The sequence below is a fragment of the Carassius auratus genome, chromosome 34 (genome assembly GCF_003368295.1).
Source record: "Carassius auratus strain Wakin chromosome 34, ASM336829v1, whole genome shotgun sequence".
Taxonomy (NCBI): domain Eukaryota; kingdom Metazoa; phylum Chordata; class Actinopteri; order Cypriniformes; family Cyprinidae; genus Carassius; species Carassius auratus.
This window is the reverse complement of record NC_039276.1, coordinates 27,042,730-27,054,245: the sequence shown is the minus strand read 5'-3', so window position 1 is coordinate 27,054,245 and position 11,516 is coordinate 27,042,730. Positions and strand designations below refer to the sequence as shown.

Genomic DNA, 11,516 nt, shown 5'->3' with positions numbered 1-11,516 from the left:
GAGTTTATTTAAAGGGGTGGTAAAACACGGTTTTTCGAAGGCTTGATTGTGTTCGTGGGGTGCACTGTAACATATGTTCATGCTTCGTTTTTTAAAAAAATGCATTATTTTTCATATATTTTACCTTTACTCTACACTGCTCCGTCCCTCCATGTAAAACGGTCTGATGGTTTCCGGGTTCCATGAAGCCAGTCCCACAAAAATGGCAATGGGCTCAGATTGGTTAGCTGCCCCAGTGTGTTGTGATTCGCTAACCGCCTAGCGAATCACAACACACTGTGTTTTTCGGTAACGTCACGCCCCTTACCTTTACCAGTAGTCAGTGCTTTGGGGGTATTAGAAACAATGGCGTCAATAAAACCATACCAATTTGAGCCTGAATCGGACCCAGAAAATTTTGATGAAGATGATGGAGCATTTCCTGTTCAAGAACGGCTGTTAAATGACGTTTCAGAATGGTATGTTTTTTTATTGTTGTTATCTAATACTTTTTTTAGATACGCTGTTATTTAATTGTACTAATTATAATAGTTGATGTTGAATTTATAACAATAATAAGTGTTTGTCTATTAACAAAAGTATTCAAGAACCTTTTTTATTTAAAATATATATATATTTTATTAGGTGTACATGTAATAACTGTGCAAAAATGCCAACTGAAGAGGAAAACATCTGCTGCAAAGAAATACAGAAGGTAGTGTAATAAGCTAGTACCAAAATTATGCATAATGTGTTAATAGTTCTGTATAATCCTTTTTTCATATTTAAAAGATGAACATAGGTTAATTGTAGAGTATGTTCTCATTGTCTTACGTTACTGTTTAGGTTGTAAAACGAATGATGGAGGTTCCAGACCCTCCTAAATGTATGGTTGAGCATCCAGGTTTTGAACCAAACTGCTTAAATCCGTATACTTTGCAAAATATCAATAATATTTACAGAGCCGACTATGGACCAGTGAGACGCAGAAATGAAGAGGAGTAAGTATTTATTACATTTTATGAAATTATGTTGTGTAAAATAATATAAATAAAAGACAATAGATACAATATATATTTACACAAGACATGTTATTCAAAGAAAAAAATTAAATCAAAATATCAATTTTTATCAAACATATTTTCACATCACATATACATGTTTCCAATATACCACTGGTTTTAATATTGACGTTTTCTGTTCCTGCCATAGGCGCTTCCGTTATCTGGCCTATCGCAGCTTTGTCAGCTGGTGCTGGGGCTACCTAGGACGTAGTGTGAGGGTTGTCATCCCCTCATGTGTTGTTAACCGGATCCGCCTACAGTTTCCTGATCCAGCGGGACAGTATGTTGGGTTCCGGCCACCCCTCGACTGAATCGTGAAACACGCTGGGCAATCACCTCTTCTATGAAGGTTTTTCATACTGTGATGACAGAGGAGGTGGAATGGGGATTGCATGCAGCTCTTCCGCATATGGCTTGGGGTCCACAAAGACTTTATGTAACAGAAGGCTCATAAGGTCATCGATATGGTCTGTAAAAAACAGAATACGGAGTCCCTCTATGGGTTTATATAATTACTGATAAATAATCTACCTTTGTTTTATAATTAACATTTGTGTAATATTCATAAATATTTTTTGTAAGCTTATATTTATTTTATTATAGCTTTTTTTATATTATTGTTAATAAAACATTTTACAACTTACTGTATGTTGGTTCTATTTTCACTGGCTTTGCTGTTGTTGTTGCCTGCTCACGGTTAGCATTTTCATTATAGTGCATCGCTGCAAGATACAGCCTATAATCAGTGCACAGTCCATAAAATATGAAAAGATTAGTAGACTGTGTTGTGACAAATAAACAAACAATTCAGAATAAGAGACAAATGTTCAATCAATGATTATAATGGTTTCTTTCTTGCAAGAAAGGCTCACAGTCGCACAGTCAGTCAAGAGAATGTGAGAGTGCTCGCCAAGATGGGAGGCTCTCGATCTCTTTATATCTCTGCTAGATTATTAATATTAATAAAATAATGAATAAAAAAACATTTCCATAACAATTGTTAGAAACAATGTTTACAAATATTACTGAACATGTCAAAGATTATTACCTGCACAACATTCCTATGAAAGGGAAAATCACGTTCTTTGGGGCAAAACGCAAAATCAGACTGTGGAAAGCCTCCAGTGATGACGTCTGAAAGTTGTGGCTGAGCTTTTCTATATCCTTGAGAACTCTCTTGTTGTATAATAGCTTTTCCACTTTATGGAGCGCTATTGATCCTGTAGCCAAACAGATAATTAATGAAGAAAATCTTCATAATTTTACTATTTTACTGTCATTCTATTGTCATTTGTCTCTCTATACAAACATACCTGGTTGGAACCATTTTTTTGGATCCCTGGAAACTTTGTCAGGGTGTTCACACTTGGGGAAGAGGTGGTTCTCATGAACATGTACATTTTGTATGTGGTTCTGCAGTGAATTCCACTTCGCCACCTTTTCTGGCCCAGACTCAGAGGAAATCGCACTCCAGTAAACATGGTTTTTGATGCTGTGCAACCATTTTTTCAGCACCTCACAGTCCTTCATCTTTGAAAGTTTGTCAAGTTTCTTAGATAAACCTGTACAAAGTAAAAGCTTGGTTGTACAATCATTATTTCAAGAAAATCAAATTACCCCAAAAATAAAAATGTACATGTTAGGTTTAACAATTAACTGAATAAGTATCAATTAATAATACAAAGATAAATAATTACCTTTCTCAAAGTGCCACACGTCATAGAACTGAGTGATATTGCGGTCCCTCAGGTACTTCTGAATCTGCAGATGGCGATCGGTGACGATGTAGTCAACAGCTAAACCATGAGACTCCAGCTTATCGAGACAACGCTTCAATCCCTCCTTTTCCATATGATAACTGCCACCAACCTCATTGCTCTGTTGTTGGGTACACAACATTTCAAATGTACAAAAAGAGTAGAGTATAAACAATAACAGATAAAAGAAAATGTAACACTTTTTTAAATGCTTAATTACTAACCTGAACTAGTTGAAGATCCAGAATTTTGTTGGTTTCCATGTGCAAAATGGTGTAGCTGCCAAATTTTGCTGAGTGTCCTATTGTAAACATCATAATCAGATATAGAACATTACTGAGAACATCAGTATCATAATATTTTAGGAGAACTCAAAGACTATAAAATAAACGCTGTGATTTTTTCAAATATACTCTAAACGTACCTGGCGTGTCAGCACGCATATCTCCAGCCACAGCAACATTTCCTCCCTCTTGCAGCTGTCTTATAAGATTTAGTTGATCTTGGTTCCACTGGTGTATTATGGTAGGCTCAATGAAATTCCTGGCATGAATCCTAAAAGTTACGAAATGCATCATCTGGAGCTTCATGGCTTTGAAAATCTATTAACATAGAAATCATACAGTACATACATACTGAAACAACACAGTATTTTTTGTAAATTTTATTGTAAATTGTAATACCTTCTCTAGTTGTTTAAAAGATCCACCGGTAAAATACGTTGCAGCAGACAATAGCAGGTTTCCAAGTGGGGTACTCCCAACAATGGTCTGGCTCTGCCACTGTCTGTAGTAGTTACACTTTTCACAAAGCTGGGTGAATGCAACAAAAGTCCCCCTTCGTCTGCTCTGGACAACACACTTTGTCTTACAAATTGGACAGGACACAAACAGCTCTCGAAGACAGCTTTCAAAAACAATGTATTTGTTATCGCTGTGGTCGGGCTGTGGATCTATCCTAAGGCGATATAAAAAGAATAAATATTAGGAAGTTGCTTTCATGTTTTATATATATTTTTAAACACAAATGTATTGGTAAAAAAAAGTGTGTAAATATGTATTTATATCTTACGCCAATTCTGATTCTTCAGTGACAACAGAATCTGGGTTATATGTGGAATCAGTGGGTTCGACATTTAATTCTGATTCTTCTTCCTCATCTAACACCAGACGAGGTCTCTTACTGGGCCTGAAGACTGAGCCCCTTACTGGTGTTGAAGACAGCTGCACATCAGGAAACATGTCAGTTGTTTGGGTGCCCACATCATGACCATAATATATTGCCTGAATGCCTACAAAAAAAAAGTAAAAAATACAATTACTCATAACCATCGGTCATGCTATTACAATTTTTTTTACAGTGAGAAACATAAGCCACTTTCTCATACACATAAGTTTCAGTAGCCGGTATAACAATTATAATAAAAAAGACAATATGTACTAGAACTGCATATGATAAAGTAACACAAACATATTTAATGTGTGTATTTCATATCTTTGCTCCTTAAGTGGAAACTGCTCAATGTACCCATTGAAAGTTGTGTGCCCACTGATCGCATCTTTGGCTTTATCTCTGTGGCTACAGTTTCGGTCTCTATAGGGTCTGACTGACATCCAACTTCATGAAGTGTAGATGTAGTGGAGAGCTCTTGGGAACTCGCACCCTGCTGAGATGTTGTCTGTAAGAAATAATGACAATATGTAATCAATGTTCAAATTACAGCTTAAAACATACATTTGACATGTAAAATAGTAGGAAAAAATTACTGGATAGTAATCATTGGACCACAAAAAATAAGCTTCATAAGCAAGATTTTCATATAATTGCTCTGACAAATTTTTGATTAAACAGTGAAGATCTATAGTAATCGGTACTGAATGGAAACGTTACTTTTGTATTTTTAGAACGCTTATAACCAAATATCTGTCGCTATAACTATAAACCCAAAACGAACACTAAACATTGGCTTTACTATAGTAGCCAAATCAAACACAGAACCATGTTTAGCATGCCTGCAGATTAACAAACATGTAGATAAACAATACATAAACGCTCCAATCAAATAATAATATACACTAATTCCAAGTTCGTTGTTGAGATTAAGTAAAAAAGTTTGTAACGTTAGGGTGTTTGTCGCATAACGTTAAGTATGAATAAGCATTTAACAAACTGGTATGCAGAGCCAAACAGCGTTGTTATTTGTTCACTTCCTTGATACAACGTACAATTAGCAATACAGCCGATACAAACCAATACAGTAAAACACATCGACGAAAAATAAGTCATACTTACAGCTTGTTGCCCGTAAACAGCTTCTGTTTTTAAAGTTGGAACTGCTCCATCTTTTAGGACAAGCCGTTGGGCGAATCCTGCATTGAACTCGCGAAGATTGTGGAAGCTTTCCTCCGTAAAATGTGCAGCACAGAGAGCGAGATTTGGGTAATAATTTTGAGGGACCGAGTTAAAAATAAATTTTAACCATTGATCCCTAACTTCCCCGTCCCTAGGAAGGCTGAACAAAGTGGACCTGCAATCCGGATGAAAATAACAGCGTTTCGTCGGCATCGCGGCAAAGATACTCCAGCATACAACAACTCTTCTCAATCTCCACAGCAATATAAAATGGCCTCGCCCCCACCTAATTTATTATTCTCGGAGGAGGGGTTTATGTAAATATTGGGCTTAGTGACGTCAGCAACCCTGGAGGAATGTCGTGTAGTCCCTACCGGCCGTTTGCTGTAGTCCTTAGAAATTGATTTCTTTAAAAGCAAATATCTCCCTTTGCTTAAAACTTTGAACGTTGTAACTTTGCAGATGTTGTTTATGCTCACACAGGAAAATTACACACTAGCTAAAGTTAGAAAAGTGAAATCGTGTTTTATCACCCCTTTAAGAATATATATATATCATTCAACAGGTGACTAGCATTTCTGTATGAACGGTTTTATGATTTTAGTAAAAAAAAGTGAATGATTAAGTAGCCAGTAGTAAACAATTTTCCACAAAGATAAAAATGTGATGCCTGCTAAAGATCGTTTATTTCAAAGCGTTCATCATGAGCACTTTAAACCTCTCCAAGTCCACTTTCTTCAAGATGTGGGCTTTGTGAGTCTTCTTCAGGATATCGAGGTGATCCACAACCATCATTCCCCGGCACCAGTTCCCCGCCAGCTCTACTGTGACGGCTTTCTGTTCAGTTTCAATGACATACGTGTCGTCTATGGCTGCTGCCATGGCATAAGAGTCACAGGAGATGAACCCCTGGCCATCCACCAGCTCCTTCTCAATCCTCTCGCTGTGGGACGACTCCATGCTGTGCTTGAAGATCTGCTTCATAAACCGAGCCTTATCTGTGTCCTGAGCCAGCCAACCGTCACAGAACTCCTGAAGCACACGTGTACAAATATAACATATATAAGATGGGTATACAAGAATATAAACCAGCAATTATACATAATCATCTATATGCATTGTTATAATAATGATCTCACCCAGGGTAATTTACTGCGACAGGTGAACTCCCAGCTTGCAATGTAAACTGGGCAGATGAATTCATTCAGAACGATATATGCTGCTTCAGGATCAGCTGCAAAGTTGTACTCTCCACATACAGTGGTGTTCCCACGAGCTAAAGATAAACAGACGTTATTCTCTAGCATGGTTTAATTGCATTAAAAATAATGAAAATAGGCAATGCACAGACTGATCTGCACGAGGCAGTAATGCATTAAATAAAAAAAAATATTTGTCCTTCTGATGTACAGGTCAAAAGTCACTTATACACATCAATGCCACATTTATTTGCTCAAATACAATAAAAACTAATATTGTGAAAAAGTAATACAATTTAAAATATTTTTTTCTATTTGAATATTTTGTGTAAATTTAATTTGTAATTTAATGTAATTGTTTTCAATGTTAAAAATGTGCTGCTTAATATATGGTAAAATAATAATCAAAAAACAGTTTGAGTTTAGGGTGAGTTTTATTGGGGGAAAAAAAAAATATTCAGCAAGGATGCATTAATCCATCAATTTTGAAAGGAAAAACTTTTATATTATATTAAAAAAAAACATTTTTTTTTTAAATAAGTGCTGTTCACTGAAAAAGAATCCTTAAAAGAAAATATCAAGCAGCACAACAGTTTCTAACATGAATAATAATAATAATAATAATAATAAATGTTTCTTGAATTGGGAATCAGCATGATTTCTGAAGGATCGTGTGACACTGAAGACTTTTAAAATGTCATTTATTTCTGTGATGAAAAGCTGAATGTACATCACTTAATCATTACTCCAATGATGCTGAAAATTCAGCTTTGCATTAAAAGACATTAATTACATTTTAAAATATAAACAAATAGAAAACAGATTAAATATATTGTTTAATAATATGACTGTTTTACTGAGTTTTGATCAAGTAAATGCAGCCTGGTTAAGTATAAGATATGGCTTTCAAAAACATTTAAAAAATGTTTTAAAAATGTTCTATGTTGTATATAATGATAGTGTATAATATATTGTATTTTGGCTTTGATGTGCATTAAAATCTTTATTTTGAGTGAATCCATTTTAAAGTGAACATCTAGATTACTATTAATGGAAAGATGCTTTAATTGCAACTAAAAAGACATTGCTGCTGGGTAAAAGTCTGTTTTTAGGAATCGTTAACGTCACTGATTCATTAAAATGGTCACTTCAGTTCACTGAAATGAATCAAACTTGTGAGCTCTAATATTGGATATACTGTGCAGTCCTATTCTGATCAAATAGTTAGTGTAAAGTAAGAGGGACTCACAGTCTGTATTGCCACCCATAATGTAAAGGCCTCTGAGTTTTTGGGGAAATGAGGGGTCAAGTTTCACTGCCAAAGCCACATTTGTCAGCGGAGCCGTGGCCACTAAAGACACCTTAGAGAAACAGGAACGACACGTGATTCACACATAACCATTCATTGATATTTCATATTGTATAATCATACAGACCTCTCCAGGATTCTCATTGACTATTCGGATCATGGCTGATACGGCGCCCTCTTTCTGGACAAGGTCCAGGCCAGGAGCATCGGGGTCCGGGGCGTCCCCGAGTCCATCTTTGCCGTGAAAATCTCCAGCACTTACGGTCTGTCCCAAGAGTGATTTAGTTGCTCCACTGAATACAGGAATCTAAAGCCATTCAGACACACAATCAGGTTTTCTAATTGTGTTGTAATGGCTGTCATGTGCTGGACAACAATGCACTCCTGTGCAGCAAGTAAAGATACTCCTGTAGTGACTTAGCTCAGAATATCTCTGCAAACAGCTAGAATTATTAAAGGACGTGTAATACTGAACATAAAGAAAATAATAAATCCAATAATTCAAGGTTTGACAGAATATTTCAATAAACCTTTATTTTGCTGAATGAGGTTCTGATAAACATTTGCATTCACCCTTTCAAGTAGCTATATAAGAGACCCAAGCCCAACTCCTGCTGCAGAAAACATCCCCAATCCATGCAATCTCAGTGAAAGTGATATAATAAAGGAAATTAGTGCCAGGTGGCAGATTAAGGGGCCGTTCACATATCGCACCTAAAAACGTGTGGAAACGTGCTTTCTCCTTCTTTCCAAAGCGCTCGGGCAGAAGCGCTCCTGAGGCGTCTGCCTTTGCTAAGCTCTCTCCATGAAGACGCGGAAATTTCAGCAAAGGATAAATGGATTTGCAGCAAATGAACAGCTGTTCCTTCATCTTGGCTGAGCTTTCAATGTTGTTACGGGAAAGGATGAAGCTGATTGGTTAGTTCTTGTCACGTGACCCACGGTGCGCTTGCGGCATTCTGAAAAGTTGAGATGCTTTTAACTTGATGAGGTGCGGACGCGCCTGGAAAAAACGCGCGCCTACATTGGAAATATCAAACTTGCGCGGGCAAAAGACGCGATATGTGAACGGCCCCTAAGACAGAAAACTTGCAAGTATTTGAAAGTGTTCTCACATTTTGACCAGAGTTCTTTTTGAAATATCTCGTGTAAGTTTTTATACTGAATACAATTAATTTATGACATTTGCTTAAAGAACAGCCCTGCTACTCCAGTTAGGACAAATAGGACCAGGCAGTGACCTCGAAATTTAGGAAATTGTAGGTTAACAATACAAGACAAATGTGCATAACTTGATCCTTTTCAAAAGTTAACTCCAACATGGTTGAGTTGCCTTCTTACTAAAAAGCATTACTACAAAACAGAAACATAATGCTAATTTGTTCAAACTAACATTTAGCAGCTTCTGAAAGGCGTATGTAAACCTAGGCTCTAGGTTTTCTATGAGATTTCTTCTTGTTTACCACTATCTTGTACACCGATTTGTTTTCAAGTTTCAAAGTTATGCAAACACTGCACAATACTTTCTGGAAATACTACCTCCCCGTCAATCCAGCGGATCAAGTATGCGCTCTTTGAAATACCAATGCCTCAAAAAGCATGCCATCAATTGTTAACACACCTAGCATTATAATTTCAAAATCTGAATGAAAATCATAAAACGAACAATGAATGCATCACTGCATGATACAAAAGAACTGTCCCTCTGATTGTGATATGAAATATAAGACCATCTCACCTCCAGATGCTTACACACTTTCAGGACGCGCAGGACGTTCTTGCAGACGTTCTCCACCGAAGTGTTTCCATGAACGCAGGAGATGCCCAGGATCTGCACGTCAGGAACCGCCAAAGCCATCATGAGAGCCTGAGCATCGTCCACACCACAGTCCACGTCCACAAGCAGTTTCTTCATGCTGACCTCTGGACAGAGACAAGAGAACAAATACATCCAGGTGGGGGTGAAGCCTAGTTAAATATCTGGGCTGATCAACATGACGCATTCAAAACCAACAACAATTTGAGGCTTTTCAGTTCCAGTGTGTATTGTCCAAAAAAAACAAAGAAATGTACTGTTGGATACTTAGTGTAAATATCAGCTAAGTGACTAATTATTAGATTAGTAACGTTACCTACATGAATGTCTCTCTGCAGGATTTCTCTTAACTCACCTGTAGTGAAGTGTCTCTGGTTGTGTTTCTTGAAAGCTCTCGGTATCTGTAAGGGTCGTCGGTTATCTGTAGGAGAACCTTTGGAGCTTTTGGATAATTAATTACGCAACGTGAAAAACAGCACGTTCTCGATTAAAATCGTATTTAAATCGTAGGGCTCTCAATGTTACAGGAAATACAGTATGTGTGGATAAACCCACCCACGGCCAACACGAAACAAATGTTTACCGAGTCTTGTTTAATCCACCTGTCCGCTGTCCTCAGACACAGTCCTCTGAAGGTACATCTAAGTGTTGCGGAAGAGAACATACGACTGATATATAAGAGAAATATCAGCAGCTTGACATGAAACGGGCTGAACTCAGCGAGGAGTCGTCTTTCATGCACGACGCGTCGTGTCGAAATAATAATTATCTTATATTAACATTAACTGTTGATTATTAACTTACTTAACTGACTTAATTCATTATCTAGATGTAAATTATTATCTACACTAGCGTTTTCCGCCAGGATCCACTTTCAACAAATACTCTCTTGTTCTTCTTGCTCAACGAATCGTTCGTTTGAGTCAGATCATTGTAATGAATCAGTTCACAGAATGATTCAGCGAACCGTTTTACTTACAACAACAAAATAAAAAAATAAAAAATAAAACAGGAGTAAAAAGCAGTGTGCTTGCGTGCATGTGGTTTTTATGCACTGATCATATATATAGATCAGTGCTTTTATGTACAGATTATTATCCCACTCCACGTGTCCAGGTTTGACGTAAACATGGAATATTTTTAAACGGTTCTTAATCTTCTGTTCAAAAGAACCGATTCGCGGACTTCAGTCACAAGTGTACGTTGATGTCACGTGGCAAATGCGTGCGATTTCAACATTTAAACGTTTTTATTTAACTACTTTCCAGAGAAGAGTAGCAAGTTCGGGAAGGAATATTTATATTTATTTTATAAGCTAGTTGTATATATATATATAAAAAAAAACGTTATGTAATTTGAAGGGGGCTCAATGGGAACTCGGATTCCTGAGCAGTCGAGCGCCCATTGGATGCAAAAGTAAAAATAGGCTAATGTTATTGTTTTACTTATCCATCCAATACAATAACAGTGTTTATGTATAGGGCTATATATATATTTAATTATACATAATCGGGCGCCATGTCTATGTAGCACTAGAAAAAGCCTGTACACATTATTGCGTTGTCATTGTTGAGATGCATGTTATGTGATGTCAGTCATAGGTCAGTTTTGTGAAGATAACACTTACAGCTCAGATTCAAATTGTGTAAGTAGTTATATTGTGTTTAAAATCAAAAGTTTTGTACAACTAAACTACAACAATGTAAACACTTCACTTCTCGGTGATGTATAAAGTTTTAAGAAGTTTGGACATGATAATAAAGGCATGATACTCAAACTTGGAAACACCCATAAAATTCCCAGATCCCAGCAGATCACATATACTAAACACTGTAATGCACCATTTTTTAAAAAGTAAATAAATAGATATTATTTATATAATTAGCAATGGTCATAATGCTGTATGTAAATGAACACAATAGTGCACGAAACAATAACATAGATTGAAGTTTATCCTGGTTTATAATTTTAATTTAAATTAAGATGTATGTTTGGAGGAAAGAGAGGCATTTTGTACAGCAGGTATTTGAACATACTGGT

General features: G+C 36.6%; 3 protein-coding genes across 5 annotated transcripts; 1 reads left to right on the top strand and 2 right to left on the bottom strand.

The window, feature by feature from the left end:
* The first annotated feature begins 19 nt into the window (after positions 1 to 19).
* Positions 20 to 1,355, top strand: LOC113053663 (P2X purinoceptor 7-like). The gene is made up of 4 exons (XM_026218847.1): positions 20 to 458; positions 625 to 694; positions 826 to 980; positions 1,192 to 1,355. Exons 1-4 carry the CDS (start codon positions 346 to 348, stop codon positions 1,352 to 1,354), a joined length of 501 nt encoding a protein of 166 aa, XP_026074632.1. The 5' UTR covers positions 20 to 345; the 3' UTR covers position 1,355.
* Positions 1,307 to 5,427, bottom strand: LOC113053661 (uncharacterized). 2 transcript variants are annotated; one of them, XR_003277272.1, is made up of 11 exons: positions 5,093 to 5,427; positions 4,328 to 4,478; positions 3,872 to 4,091; positions 3,484 to 3,757; positions 3,225 to 3,402; positions 3,025 to 3,101; positions 2,741 to 2,921; positions 2,357 to 2,605; positions 2,092 to 2,263; positions 1,688 to 1,765; positions 1,307 to 1,512 (listed from the first exon to the last, which is right to left on the bottom strand). XR_003277272.1 is itself a non-coding variant. In XM_026218843.1 (11 exons), the coding sequence occupies exons 1-11, from the start codon at positions 5,363 to 5,365 to the stop codon at positions 1,385 to 1,387; spliced, it is 1,995 nt and encodes a 664-aa protein (XP_026074628.1). In that variant the 5' UTR covers positions 5,366 to 5,427; the 3' UTR covers positions 1,307 to 1,384. The 2 variants fall into 2 exon arrangements, 1 of the variants encoding a protein (XP_026074628.1); XM_026218843.1 differs by having other exon boundaries at positions 1,688 to 1,779.
* Positions 5,428 to 5,810: 383 nt separating this feature from the next.
* si:dkey-4e7.3 (nuc_hydro_CeIAG domain-containing protein) lies at positions 5,811 to 10,400 on the bottom strand. Of its 2 annotated transcripts, none has more exons than XM_026218844.1 (7): positions 10,060 to 10,400; positions 9,832 to 9,877; positions 9,399 to 9,583; positions 7,788 to 7,967; positions 7,601 to 7,712; positions 6,292 to 6,428; positions 5,811 to 6,184 (listed from the first exon to the last, which is right to left on the bottom strand). In XM_026218844.1, exons 1-7 carry the CDS (start codon positions 10,138 to 10,140, stop codon positions 5,837 to 5,839), a joined length of 1,089 nt encoding a protein of 362 aa, XP_026074629.1. In that variant the 5' UTR covers positions 10,141 to 10,400; the 3' UTR covers positions 5,811 to 5,836. The 2 variants fall into 2 exon arrangements, with proteins under 2 accessions (XP_026074629.1, XP_026074630.1); XM_026218845.1 differs by having other exon boundaries at positions 5,837 to 6,184; positions 9,832 to 9,917.
* Between the last annotated feature and the right edge of the window lie 1,116 nt (positions 10,401 to 11,516).